The sequence below is a fragment of the Ambystoma mexicanum genome, chromosome 1q, assembly GCF_040938575.1.
Source record: "Ambystoma mexicanum isolate Mex_15411 chromosome 1q, UKY_AmexF1_1, whole genome shotgun sequence".
NCBI classification, from domain to species: Eukaryota; Metazoa; Chordata; class Amphibia; order Caudata; family Ambystomatidae; genus Ambystoma; species Ambystoma mexicanum.
In genome coordinates, this window is record NC_090922.1 from 346,427,324 (window position 1) to 346,442,339 (window position 15,016).

Here is a 15,016-nt window from a genome sequence, read left to right on the forward strand (position 1 = left end):
CCTAAGTGGCAGGATATCGAGCAACTGTGTTCAGACGCCCCTCTCGCTCATCTTCCCTTCCTTCCACAGGAAATGCGAACCTCTCGGAAACCTCTCCTTCCAACCACGAAAGCAACGCTTCAATGTTGGGATAGACATTATAAATTAAGTGGAATCCCCCCAGGGCTGGGACCCCTCTCCCCAATCACACAAAATCTGGCGTTTACACCGGGGCTCCAGGCTAACTCTTATCAGCACTGGTCGAGCAAGGGTCCTCTGTGATTGCACAAACTATATAACGATCAAGTCCCATTGACATTCGTCCAGTGCAGAGAAATGTTTAACCTTCCTGAGACCGAGAGGTTACAATATATCCAATTACGGCACTGGGTCACCAACCCGACTATCAAAAAAGCTGCCACCAGACCACTGTTAAGCCTGGAACTAACAGCGGCGGAGGGTCAACGCTCACAGAGAGTATCAACCTGCTATCGCCTTCTAGAACGGGTCCCGGAGGAGGAGAGACTAACATATATGACAGCTTGGGAGAGAGAACTGGGTATTGAAATATCCCCAGAATCTTGGCAGAGAATTTGGGATAGGGCACAGAAGTCCTCTAAATGAACTTCAGTGAAGGAATGTGCACTTAAAATCTGTTATCGCTGGTATTTCTCACCCCAGAGATTACATGTGATAAACTCTGAATACCCGGATACATGCTGGCATGGCTGCGGCGCGAAGGGGGATCTGGGACATCTATGGTGGCACTGTCCGATCATTCAAACTTATTGGCTAGAGATTAGGTCCAAAATTAAGGACATAAGCGGAATCTTTCTCCCCATGGACCCATTAGTGATGCTGTTGGGGGACTCCCCAGAGGACGGATCCTACCCCCGCTCTGGCCCTACTGCCCGCCTGATCACCCAATTGCTCATGGCGGCCCGTTTTACCCGGGCCCGCTTTTTGAAGGAAATAGACGGTCCGCATATAACACTCTGGTGGGTTAAAGTGTGGGAACTCTTGGGCATGGATAAGTTAACGGCTGCAATAGAGGGGCAGACTTCTAAGTTCACGAACATTTGGGGCCCATTCCTAGATCACATTGGAGAAAAAGAGCATATGTTCTTTCAGCCAAGAATGATTAAATATCTCTGTCAACCATGACACGCTTTTAGAACAAAGGAAGTTCCTTTTAGATGAACTTTGGATAATGGAAAAGCTGACCCCCAGCGAGACGTGGTGTAAAACTGGTTGAAACCTTGGTGAGATTTTCTCCTTTTTTTTTTTCTTTTTTTTTTCTTTTCCCTTTGTCCATCACTATGGATAATTATTAACGATTCAATTATCTATTCTATCCCCAAGCAATACCTTCATAGATGCGCTGAATTATAAAGTTATTAAAATGAAATGTTGATGTTGAATTGGAATTTATTAGTTGTTGTACCTGCGGTGAAATTTTTAAGTTGATCTCCTAGCAAATGATGAATTATAATAGACAATAGTTTGTCTTGATTTGATATAATTTTGAGATTGACTGTATTACCATCTGTTATGATGCCTGATGAATTAATGTTCAAACAATAGTTCAATAAAAAAATTTGACAAAAAAATATATATATTCTCAGAAGAAGAAAAAAACACTTTCAGCCTATCCTCATTCAGTTTTCATTAGACAAAAAAAAGGAACATTTTTGCTCGACCACACAGCCAAAATCGCTGGATGGATTTTGAACTGGTTTGAAAAAAGTTGGCCACGAAGCGTTGACTCTTGATCCTTTTTATGGTTTGGGGTTATTCCGTCTAGTACTTTTTAAAATAGTTGATGGAGAAGGGGGGTGCCCTGTAATCCAAAATAAATAGGTATATCTGCAGGCGCGCCTTGAGTATCCAGGTGTTTAGTCTGTTTATAAATGAAACAGCTGTCATCTTTTATTTTTCTCGATGCGAGAGATAGCCGCGCTTATACCCCAGGTTATAGCTGAGGGTATCAGAAACATAAAACAACACAACTTCTTTCAGTCCAATAAAGATACTGTGTTCCACAGCCCGACGTGCCACTTTCTTCACTGGGACGACCCAACTGCCCTGCGCCAACTGCTGTAAATGCATCTTAGTGCACTTTGAGCGCTTAGATGTTTTTTTTTAACACTCCAACCCCTTCCTGATTAGCGTGCAATGAGCTGAGTAGAACACACAGTGGTCCCTGAATCGGACTTCAGCAATATGCTATTTCTCGTCCAGCAGAGCAGCACCAGAACATGTCCACAGCCAGCCACGACATTGCAGTAACTGCACTTAATGAACTTCCATTTCTATATTAATCATTCTAATTGGGAGGCACTCGTCCAGTCCTGGTTTTAACTTTGCATTCTGGGACTTATAGTTGTGGATTTTCCCAATTGAAACCAATTACTACAAGTCCCAAAATGCAAAGTTAAAACATGGCCTAGGCTAGTACCTCCCGAATGCCACAGTCAGTTCACTCACCCGCCAATCCGTTTGCCCATCCATAGGAGTCAATGGGAGTGTTCACCCACAAAAACAAAACCCTATTTTACAGCCTGCTTCATTAGCCACAGAACCCTTCTACCTTGGCCACCTGCAACAACCACAGTCTAAATTAACTACTTCGAACCCCAGTCAAGGTCTTTACCTAACTCTCTTACCACTCAGCCTCCCGTACCCATATCAGTGCAATTTAAAATGCATAAATATAATTTGCAGTAGGCTACCCATCAGAGATTATGCGTGGCTCGAGGCTACGCTTCCCGAGAGCCAGGGACAGTGCCAGGGCCTTTCAACCTTTTCAAATTAAAGGGGCGAGGGGGGCCCACAGCAACTACCCCATGTTGCCAGTCAGCAGTCTTGTAACAGCTATAGACCAAGAACTAGTTTAGCCAGTCAGTTAGCACAGCGAGTAGAGCCTTGCTTTGACATTTGTGCAGAGCCTCCCAGCAGGGCCAAACTCAGCCTTTCATCCTTTTGAGGTTGATAAATGAGCACCACACACACCGTGAGTAATATTAAGCAGCGCTAAATGCATATAAGGAAGTAAGTAACAGAATGAAGGAGCTGTGGTAGTTGGAGCTGAAGTAAACGTAAGCTGAAGGCCAAAGCGGACAGAGGCATATGTACAGACCATTAGCTCCCTACAGGCGGGGTTAAAGATCTGTTGGGCGTCATTTCAGCATGATGGTTGCCCCCGCCCTCCTGCTTAGAGTGAAAATAGTCTGTGGCACACGTGGAGTGCATAGATTACAAGGGGGACAAATGTCTTGGGAGGATAGCTCAGGGGCAACGTGCTCGCCTTGGAAGCAAGACGACACGGAGCACCGTTGATTCGACCTCGGGTCCGCGCTTAGAAACCTCTGGGTGTTAAGCGCAATATAAATAACCCATCATATAAAATCAAAGATATGGTTAGATTATCACGAAACAGCCAGTCAGCAGGGAGCTTAAACACTAAATTCCCACGGAAGAGCTCTAAACCTTTCTATGCCAGCTAGTGGCTGATGTGGAGCAACTAGTGTTAGAAGGCAATGAGGTGATAACTCCTCTGTGTATCCCATGGGAAGAGAAAACGCATCTTAGGCCCCAAAATAGAGAAATGTATATGCATTTAGCTATATGTATGGCCTAGGGGTCGTTGCGCTAGTTAGTACTGCCACAAAAGTATAACTGCTGTTATTATATAAATGATCAGAGATGCTGCGTTGGAAATCTTCGTGTGGTACCCCCTAGTGAGTACCAAACATCAGGAAGTAAGTAACAGAATGAAGGAACATTCAACGCGCAAATCTCATGTATTTTGATGGGCCGAGTTATTCCAATATAAATCCACAATGAGTCTGTTATCTATAACACGTTTTGGCATTTATTTCACTGGTAGGAAAGTAAGCCGACACGTGTTTCAACTCCTTGGGTCTTTGTCAAGGCAATGGTCCTGGGTATGTGCATAGCTCCAAACTCACACGCTTTTGGCGGGTGTCACCCGCCTTGTACACAGCGGACTCACCCGCCAAACCTCATGCACGCCCATTCATTTCAATGGGCCTCTCACCCGCCAAAAGTAAAATCGGGTGTTTTCACCCGCTTTTGCGACATAAATGGTTGAGAGCTATGTATGTGGAAAAATTATCCCGATGGTAATTGGGTTAACAACCCTGTGGGTTCAGTAACAATGAAAAGTATTCTGTCCTAATGGAATGGATATCATCAAAAGGAGTCTGTTAATGAAGGATAATCCGATGTGACAATTTCTATGTTTATAAAAGGTGGCTTCAAAGTGCACAAACCATAGTAAGTTACTCACACTTGTGTGCTTACCTTACTATGGGTTGTGTACTTTTCAAGCTGCCTTTTATAAACATAGACATTTGTAACAGATGTCTATGTTTATAAAAGATGGCTTGAAAGTAGGCATCTTTTATAAAGCGTTGAGGACGGACAAAACCCAAGGTGGCTTTGTCCGTCGACAAAGCTTTATAAAAGATGCCTTGAATTGTGTACGATTCAAGCAGTCTGTTGTAAACATAGAAATATGTCTACGTTTATAAAAGATGGCTTAAACGTACACAGTTGAAGGCATCTTTTATAAAGATTTGCCAAAGAAGACGGGCACCTCGGGCTCAGTGATCGCTGCTCTGAGCAGAGATCACAGAGCCCAAGGCGCCTTTCACCCTCTGCGAACCCGCGGGCTCCGTGATCTAATCTACATATTAGATCACGGAGCCCGCGGGTTTGCTGAGGGTCATTGACCTGGCGAGGACAAACAAAGGGACTCTAACTTCCTATGATGGCCCCTCAGATGAGGGAGTCATCAGAGGAAGTTACAGTGAGGATGGAAGTGCCTGCCAGTCACAGGAACGCTGTGCCTGGCTTGCACTTATGTCAGCTCGCCTGACGTTAAAGTGGCGGGCGCATCTCCCGTCGCGGCTGGGGCTGCGGCCGCGGCCGCGGCGGGATAATGCGTCCTGCCATGGCGTGGTGGGGCCGGGGAGCCCCGCTTCGGCCCGGCCCGGCCCGGCCCACTTAAAGCACTGAGTTTAAGACATATATAAACAGAGTTCTAATAGAACTAGATGTGTTTTACGGAGCACGTAACGTGCTGTAAGTCATGTGATGAGGAGGTAAAGTCGGGTTGTTAGGGTCCATTTCTCAAATGGGATCCAGTCGCTGCTACAGCAGCGGTGCAACATAAAGTAGTGTTAGTGGCGATCGTGAACCTTGTGAGTGCTATTGGGCTACTTTCTTCAACTTGGTGTCTGCAGTTCGGCATGTCGGTTACTTTTGTTCCTGAGAAATACCGGCGAAAGGCTGTGATCAACCAGGAGACCATTCAGAGGGCAAGTGATTAATTCCTCGCGTTCTTTCATAATTTATCCTTCCAAGCCCCACCAGTCACGGTGTTATGTAATATGTGGTATCCCATATCGATCCGGTATCTCCTGCCATGGGATACCAAATATTACAGAACACCGGGCAGGGGAGGGGAGTCGAGTCAAAACCAATGTGTACAAACTCCGCAAACACGTTCAAGTAACCATATCGTAAGCTGCATGTATTAAAATATGACATTGTGCAAGTTCAGAATACGTCCTGGGCAAATGCTACTTCATGGCAGTATCCAACACTTCTGAAGCGAGCTGTGGACTGCCGAAATAGACAGCAGTGGAGCTGCTAATTTACGTTTTTTTTTTAACCTGGTTTGTAAGTAAAGATATAATTATTTGTTTTTTATCACGCTCCTTTTGAATGTTGCAACTGCATAATAATAAAGTTCGAAATACTGTGTGTGCTGGAGCGGGCTTGGTTGAATACAGCCACTGCTGTGTTGTGTAGCTTAGAATACTGCGGAGTGCAGTCAGCTTGGCAGAGACGGAACCGAAGTTTACGTGCTCGTAGCCTGTCATTATAGCTGTTTCTGTGGTCTGCAGGGTTTGGTATAAGTTTTAGTGTACACAAAAGAAGTGGAGCTATATTCCCATCTGCCATGCCCGCTCCCCATACCTTCCTATCCCTCCCGCATATACAAACACACACCTCCGCCCTGCCATTCCTCCACTCCTGACACTTTCGTTTACAACTGTACTATAATGACGGAAACAAACCGACAGTGAAAGAAAATTCCTCGTTATTAAAGCACCATTCTTGCACCTATTAAGGGAATAGCTGCAGTAGTGGACTATAGCAACCCCCATTACCTGCACCCACAGCTGTGCCTGCTGCAATTTCACGAATGGAATTGCTCTTCTGACACTATTGTCAGCTTCACTGTGAGTGGCTCTGTAAAAAAAGGGATATGGTGGGAGAGGCAGACATGAAACCTGTGGCGTTGATTAGTGCAGGTCAGAAGTACCCAGTTCCTGTGTGCCAATCTGCTTTCTGTTGGTTTGGTAGCAACACTTTGGAGTATGTTATCTACAGGGAAGATGGACTACAGCGTTTTTGCCTTGTTAGGTGTTGATGTGGGTGCGATAGGGCTGAGGAGGAGATCTTAGTTGTGTCTGGATCAGTGTTGATGTGCTAATGATTAGGCCACCGCTTGAGGGGCGGGGGTTGTGTGTGTAATGTAACATGCTAGCATATTTCAGCAGTTAGTCGTTTAGTTGGTGCAAAGGTGATATAAGCCTTGCAAGGCAAAACAACATGCAGCCCAGGCCATTTGCAGACAGGTCCCATTTCTCTAGCTCACAAATCCACCTGTCTCGCTTTCCGTCTCAAATACATTTTACCTCACGAGGAATAAAAGCTAGCATCTGTGAGTGTGCGTAGGCAGATGAGGGAGAGGTGCTGTCAAAGAAACTCCACATGTTACCATGAGCTAACTACCTGCTAACCGTTATGGGGGACAAGGAGTTCTGGTTCAGAGGAAAGGCTGCTTGCATTTTGAGGGTGACAGTCACCCATGTCACCTACTTTAGAATATTGGCTCACTGGATGAAGGATGCCTCAAAACTGCTCGGGTGCTGTGCTCATTGGTATGTTGGGACTTTTGCTCATTGAGGCAAAGAAGGCCTTTGCCAGGCATTGGTTGATGCAGGGGCCAGCATACCTGCTAATTTCTCCAGAGGTCTGTCTACCCTGATGTCTTCCTCAATGCTCCAAACTCTTCTCACACAGTCAAAATGAAAACTTCGACCCCCAGCCGCAACTTACCAGAAGATAAAGGCTGATCATTGTGTTGTAGGTCTATTTGGGGGCTCTGGAATGGGCGTTATGTCCCAAGCAATCAATGTAAATAAACAAAGGCAAACTAGCACCTGCAAGATATCTCCGTCAGATGTGACACACACACATTTCCTGCAAATGCCAGGTTCAAATCCCCACTGTGGGGGGAGGGAAGGGAGAACAAACCAGAAGTGCCCTTCCTCTACCACCCAGGAACGGTGCTCCCAGTGGGAAAAAGTAAAGGAACTGATGCATATTTTCCCAAAATGTAGAGGAATGTGGAACCCTTTAATTCCTGCCCACTTTGACCTGTGGTCTGCTAACTATGGAATGTTGTAGACTGAGATGTTGAGGGAGATGGTAACCCTTGGCCCAATTAAGGCTGGACAGGTGGGGGGGGTTACATGCTCCTTAGAGGGTAAACCTATAAAACAAGACATGGACACCAGGGGTGGAAACATTACTTAATGAAGCGTCTATGTGTGCTTTATGCTATGATTTAACTATTGTTGTGGGTGAAACCAAGGCTTCCTTAATATAGGGGACACTTAGAACGTTGAAGGGGAAAGCACAATGGACAGGTCTCCCCTGTCCCAGGACAATGGACCAGATGGAGCATTCTGGAAGAGAAAACAAAAGGTATGGTTGTCTGGGAGGAGAGCTCTGAGTTCCAATAAATAATTGTATTAGAACTCTGTGGAGGAGAGAGAGAGAGAGAGCAAGCCAACAAGGTTCCAAAGTACCAGACAGGGCCGCCCTCCCCCCAACCCCCGGGTATGGAGAGCACTTTAAGCTGGACCGTGTGTGCCAGGAGTTGCCCAGCGCATGACGCATCTTGGGCTGCAAATGCATCCGGCCCAGTGAAGTCCCAAACTTGAGGGACAACCCCGGAAGAAAGCAGAACTTGACTGCATGAGCAGGTTGACTCGGGAAGACATGCTGATGGGCATCTTGGCCACTCCTGAAGCTAGACTGTGTATGCCTGAAGTGATTCAAGCCATTGGCAGCAAAGGGATGGTGGCCCAAGTGAAGATATGGGTGCACAACACGAGCCACATTGATTGGCGGGGGGGGGGGTTTGGGGTGGCCGAGGACCAGATAGCGCAGCCTAAGAGGCAGCTGTTTGATCCTGGATGCACCCGGGCCGGATCAGTGTGGTGGCCCAGGAGGAAGCTGCACCCTACTCAACATTGGCAGGCCGCCCCAGAGTCGGACAGGGCAGGCTGGTGAAGTTACCTTCCAGGCCATATCTCTGCGGTGGTTGGGTGAAAACAAGGAAGTGCGGCATGTGGGGTGTTCCGAGGCCACCACTGCGCCCGATCTAACATCTGCTTAAGGGCAAGCTTGCCAGCCCAGCCCACCCCACCCATGAAGAGTGAGCATGACCCCAGGGTACGTTGGTGTCGCATATAACTAATTTATATCTTATTTGGCAATTTAAGACGTGGACTATATTTGTATATTGGTAATGTGCAGTGAGCTTTCTGGTCCTCTTAAAATGGTGACCTTAGAACAACTAGTTCTTTTTATGTTTTAAACTAATTTCTCATGTGACGAGGTTCTATTGTGGTGTTTCACAAAGCAAAGGTTGCATCATTAGTAGTAAGCCATTTATTTATCGGATTGGATTTTGCGTGAAGTAGTCTCGGAGAGGGATGGAACGTGTGGCGTGATGTTAAATTCAGGAGTTTATACTCTACCACTATTTTGCAGAATGCATTACCTATCGTGATTTTTTTTTTTTTTTTTTTTTTTTTTTTTTTTGTAACCGATAAATCCTATTGTGGTGGCCTAATGATCACAGGACACCTGGATGAACAAAGGGTGCTTTATTAACAGCATATAACAATGCAGAGGGGTGGCTGTGTTCACAGTCAATGGGCCTCATTACGACCCAGGCGTTAACCCTTAACGCCTGATTCCAATTTTAACGGCTGCTTTTAGCAGCCGTTAAAATCCATGGCGCTAACCCGCCATGATGCTAATTACGCCACCGTAATTTATGGTGGCGTGATTAGCGCCTTCCCCACTCCCATTATGCCCTATGGGGCAAAAATGGGAATGGGAATGGGGAAGGGAAAATGGGGATTTACCGCCCCACTCACCTTGGAATGGGGCGGTAAATCCGCCATCCACCATGGTGTAAACGTAGTTTACAAACGTAGTTTACACCATGGTGGTAAAGTTGGCGTAATTACCGCCTGGGTCGTAATGACCCCCAATGTCTTCTGGACAGCTGGGGGCAGTGGGAGTTACTGCACAGATCATTCGATCTCTGCTGCACTGTTTATAACATATTTACACAAGCTCCCACAAGGCTCTGGATGGCAGCATTGGCATTACGCCCACTGGGTACCTGTACAACCCGGATGTGGTTGTCTGCTTTTAGAGGACTCGAGCCTCACTCCAGGAGGAGCGCCGGGCCACTTCCATAGCCCTCTGGGTCTGCTCCACGTTGCCAGTTCTTCCGTTCTCTGCATGTGTGATCTCGCGAGACTCAGGGGTCCAAGATCAGGTCCCCACATACCTCCTATTGTTAGAACAGCTTTGGCCTACTCCATTGGTTGTATTTCTTCTTTTTCTCGTTGGGGTCGGTTCTCGCTGGTTGCTGCGTGGGGATTGGGGATGCTCACGCCCCGATACTTCCTCTGAGCCCTGGGAATCTAGAGTCCTTGTTTTTGTGGTGTTCACTCGCAGAGCATGTGGGGCTCATCATGACTCTCTTCAACTGCCTCGCTTCCCGAGTGTCCTCCTGGTCTTGTCAGATCAGCACCGTCGGCTGGTTTCCCCCAGTTCGTTGGTATCTCCCACTCCTATGGATGCACGGCTTTCCAGATTTCTCTTCTTGTACAAGGTCACCCTTACTAGATTTCACCTTCTTCTGTCACGGGTATAAACGTGGTTTGTGCCTTTCTGGGTAACTTCAATGGCTTGGCTATACCTGGAGCCGGTCATGGTATCTTTGTGGGGCAGCTGTGTTACAAGGTCTCCTTCATTGACTCACTTTGCTCTTTCATTACATCCTTGCTCTTCTGTATTCGCCACACTGTTTCTCTCATGTCATTGTCATCATCCTGCCGGGGGTGAGCCACTGGGTCGCCAGAGCCTCTTTGACTGTCTTATAGGGGTTCATCCCCGCTGCACTTGCTAGTTGGAGGGCTCCCAGGATGTGTTTGTCTGCCTCTGGAGGCCTATGGCCTCTCTCCAGGAGTGCCGCGGCACGTCCATATCCCTCTGGGTCTGCTCCGCGTCTGCCAGTTCTTCTGTTCTCTGTGTGGGGGGGGGGGCGGTGGTCTGTGCTCGGGTCCCCACACCTACTATGCACTGCAGAGAATGAAAGTAAGATTGCATAAGCAGCGCCAAAAGCAGCTTCTGGGTATCCAGCTTTAACCAGTGATTAAGAGCTACCACTGGTGAACGAGGACCTAGTGCATAGTTTTCTGCAAATCTAGCTGCCACATAAGATGCAAACGTATAACTTTGTCCATTATTTCTGATACCTTTTATGCTTTAAAAGTTGTATAGAGGTGTTCTTCTACTTATTTATAGATTTCCCCAAACACGCAGATTTAAATTCACAAAGGTGAGTTTGTTCAACATAAGTTGGCCTGGGGAGCCAAAAGTAGCTCCTGGTAGCTGTTGGTGTCAAGTTAACCAGCTCTTCTAGGTTACAAGCAGGCGCTAAATAACTCCCAGCTCCCATCAATTTCAAACTCTGCACTCTGCACTTTAAGGAATTTGTGCTCAGGATTTCTTTTGTGCCCGCCTGTGCGCGTAAATGGGGATGGTACCATACAGGTTCTTTTTGTTTTAATTTCAAATGTGGAATAGCTCAGTACACGCCTGGAGGCACCAGCTTCATTGTAGACTGGGCAACCATAACGGCGCAGTGTTGTGCTTTTTCATATGTAATGGTTTGCCGCCTCGCTGCTTCAAGGTACGTAGTAACTTTACTTGTGACTTTAAATGTGGAGTACCTTTTTCTTAAGGCAAGAGAGCGAGAACACTGAAAGACTTTACTGTGGGAACTCTCATTCTTTGAGGGATAGGGCCGAGGGGAGGTGGCGGCGGGGCCAAGGGGTGTGTCCCCAGGCTAGGTCACGCAATACAATATCTCTTAATAGAGGAACATAACATCCACAATTTTAAATTGGAAGCTTGTCTTTGCAGTGAGTCAGTAAGAAACCCTTTGAGCGAATAATGGAAGTTGGGCTGTGAAGTTTTGATTAGTCACACTACTCGCCCTCAGAAAAATAATTCTGTACATTGCTGGGCATATATACTTGTTTGGACAGCTGCAACAAGTATGTTAGGATTCATCTGTTTCTGTATTCCGTTTCCCCTGCAGTGTCTACTGCAAGTGTCTGCTTGTTGAAATGTTGAGTGCTTGTGCAGGTGACAACTCGGCTTCAGGGAAGATCTCGCTGGGAGTATACTGATTTGAAGCCGAGTTATCACACACACAAGCAACCCGCACTCCAATGAGCAGACCACTTTCAGTAGACTCGGCAGCAGCGCTGCAGTCTCTTCTGAAAGCCGCCTTCTCGTTGAAGCACCGGTTGCACGTCTGTACAATTAACACAGCTTCAGAGCAGATCCGTGAGTGTCATAGGCAAGCCCCTAGGTATGGGGACAGGGCAGCACTCTGGCAAGACCTGTCTTGTCGGAGCGCTGCTCCGTCTTGATCTGGCCCATTTCCTGCAATCGAGGCGTTGATTTTTACTCACTCCAAAAAGATTTTGTGCAAGTGCTTCAGTTTGAGAGAGTCTTTGTTTCTGCTTGCTCTTACTTTTATGATTGCCAGTGGTAAAGTGATATTTGGATTACCAGAGTCACAGTTTATTAGTCGGTAGCAACATGGCAGAGGAGTTGGAGTCTGAGGTGAACAGCAGCGCAAATTCTGTTTTAAGGCATTCATCGTGCTTCTGAAATGCAGCAATCATCTATAGTGTCTGCAGGCATGGCAGTCCAACAAAGGACGGACAATTTGGAAAAACAAAAAAAAGAGAAAATAGCAAATGGTGGGAATTTACATTACAGATGTACTTTGAAGAGAATATTAACAATTCTCCCATATGACGATATTGACCCACTGCTAATTAAAGAATGGGCCGATCGCACCAACACGTGTTTGTTCATTTATTATGATAAAAATGTTGGTCAAATTCATTAAGGAGATTGAATTATTGAAATAACAACTATTTGTATCACCTGAAGGAGATGAATAGAAAAGGCGTGTTCCGAAAATCTAGAAAGGTTTGAAGGCGAGATCGGATTACGTATTTAGAAGGGATAAAATCGATTATGAACAGTGTCGGATAGACACCTTTGCTAAACGTTTTGATCAGCCAATCAAAGATCAATTGAGTACAAATCAATGATGCCATTTTATGATGTCATCTTTGATGTACTGGGTATTAATCTGCGCAGTGTTATGTTATTAGGCATTTGTATAGCGCCTTTTACGATTGAGGTTGAATGCTGACCGCAGTCCAGGTCAGGGGCGAGAGTAATTTAGTAGAAGATGCTTCAGTGCGCTCTGTGTGTGTGCAGCCAGTGTGGAATAAGTGGTGTGTAGCTTCATACCTAGTGCTAGGTGTGGTGCATTTGGTTGTGTGAGATCAGTAGAATGTGTGCATCAAGTGCAATGGGCATGGGTATCTGCATTCTAGTGTCGCGCTAGAGTTTGTGAATGAGATTATGTGCGCAGCTAGGCCAAATTAATCGAGAGGTATAGTTGCAATCTATTGTTTGTTGGTGCAGAGGAAAGAATGAAAACAGTGGTGTGTTTGTGTGTCTGTGTGCTTTCCAGGGGGACCCTGTTCCCTGTTGAGCTTCCAGTGCCTCTCTTCGGGTTGGTATCTCCCTTTTTTTGTCTCATGCTTTTAGGCTAAAGTCCTGCCAGAGTCTTGTTGGGTCAAATTGCTTTGGCGAAGACTGATGGGTGGTGACAGGCAGATCTGTCCCAACTCATGCTGCTATTGTGTGGGTACTAGAGATGTCCTTGATTGGTAGTTCTGCTAAATAGATTCCCTGATGGGTAGTTCTGCTAAATTCCCAGATAGTTGGCTTTAGCAAAGAGTAAGTGCTAGATGGCCCTCAGCATATAGTTCTACTCATGGATTTCCAGATGTGTAGGATTGGCAAGCAAGGCATTTCCTGGACTGGTAGCGTAGTGAATATTTGCTGGGCAATTATCAAGTTCACAAATGCTATTAGATCTTGGGTTGTAGTAGTGCTAGAAAGATCCCTCTGGTAGGTAGTTCTGCTAAATGCATTCCCAGATAGGTATGAATAGCTAAATATGTACTAGAACGGCACCCGGTATCTAGTTCTGCTCATGAGTTTCCAGATGAGTAGGATTTTGCAAGCATGCACAGTTCTTGGACTGATGGCGTAGTGCAAATTGCATGGCATTGATCAAGCTCATAGGTGCTTTTAGTGCTTGGGTTACGAGTCTAGCACAATCGGTCCAAATTATTGGAGATGGATATCTCCAGGCCTCGGAGCGTTTGGTGTACCTGCATAAAAGGGCAATGATTCAATTCTGTCATGCACATAGGTTCTTCTACGATTCGGGTTTCAAGGTGAAGAGCCAGGTTTTGAGTGCCTTCCAGAAAGCCATGTAGACTTTGCTGTGTCTAATGCAGGGAGCCAGTGAGTTCCATAACGTGCAGTACAGGGGCGAGCGCTATGGCTGCTGTGATGAATTGAGGGAATTCGTCCCTTCTGCCCAAAGGGCAGCCCATCCTCCCACCCTCCTGTCAGGCTAGTCGGGTGAGTCCGCTTCACAACATCCTCCCTAGGGGTCGAGGCAAGTGGGACCTCACTTGAAGAGACTCTTTCCCCCTCCCGCCCTGCAACCCCTTTGGGGCCAAGGATTCCCTTTCCCTTGAGGAGCTCCCTGATGGCCTCCAAGTGATGGCTTATATGGATTTATACAATATACTGTTATCAAACTCATGAAGATAGCGTGAAGTTATATCATGAACAACAAGAAATGGAAGATATCCCTTTTAAATGTAAGTCTCCAATTGACAGGAGCAAAGAGGCTGAAAAGGGTTGCAAGACTAACCAGTGAGAGAGTGGAGGCTGAGAGAAATTGAAGACACCGACAGATGCAGGGAAAGATCCCTGTTCCTAACGGAGTGGAAGAAGGAGGGGCTATGAGAGGCCGCAGAGCCTACGTGCAACTGAGCCTATCCAGCGTGGAACTACAAACGCTGAGCAACCGATGTGCGAGAGTGGATGAAAGCCAAGCAAGGCGAAAGAGAAAAGGCGCTGGTGGCGTGACCATGGAATCGGAGTTGTGGGCAGTCTGCCCATATAACAGCACCAAGACCATCCAGGGGTGTAAGCAGCTCCTAGTCACAATCCCCCGCAACGTCCCAAAGATGAGATTGGCACATCCAGGTAGGAGACGGCCTGGAGAGCAAGCTACAGAGAGTGGCTGCGAGAAGGAAAGCAAATCCAAGGGCCTGCAGGTACCGCCGACATTGCCCCGGAACTCAGAAGATAATACGGGGAATTAGAATACTGCAAAGCCAAAAGGCACTCGTAAATTAAGCGAAACTTGTCGCAGCACTCATGGAAAAACTAGTGGAAATAACTAAGGGAAAATATAACTGTTTGCATGAGATAAAGAGATACAAAAACCGTAGAGTGTGGAAGAAATACAATTGGAGGCTTCTCACTTTGAGAAAAAGGGGAGGCCCACCCATATCTGGAAGATATGAAAGAGAGTACAAGAAATAGACATTTGGGGAGAACAAACCCGTGAAGCCAGGAAACCCAAACTTATGAAACTGCTCCCTGCGAATGGGGGAATTGTAATTGGAACTTGAACTACTATAAAAGAGAGAAGAGT

General features: G+C 46.4%; 1 protein-coding gene across 2 annotated transcripts in view; it reads left to right on the forward strand.

Moving 5' to 3' along the window:
* Positions 1-5,060: 5,060 nt before the first annotated feature.
* Positions 5,061-15,016, forward strand: part of LOC138527990 (SS18-like protein 2) — a 165,522-nt gene continuing 155,566 nt past the window's right edge. Inside the window, exon 1 of one of the 2 annotated variants that reach the window (XM_069639418.1) lies at positions 5,061-5,324. In XM_069639418.1, the coding sequence (XP_069495519.1) occupies positions 5,256-5,324 (69 nt within the window). In that variant the 5' untranslated portion in view covers positions 5,061-5,255. The remainder of the gene's footprint in view (positions 5,325-15,016) is intronic. The other variant, XM_069639409.1, reaches the window with a different exon arrangement.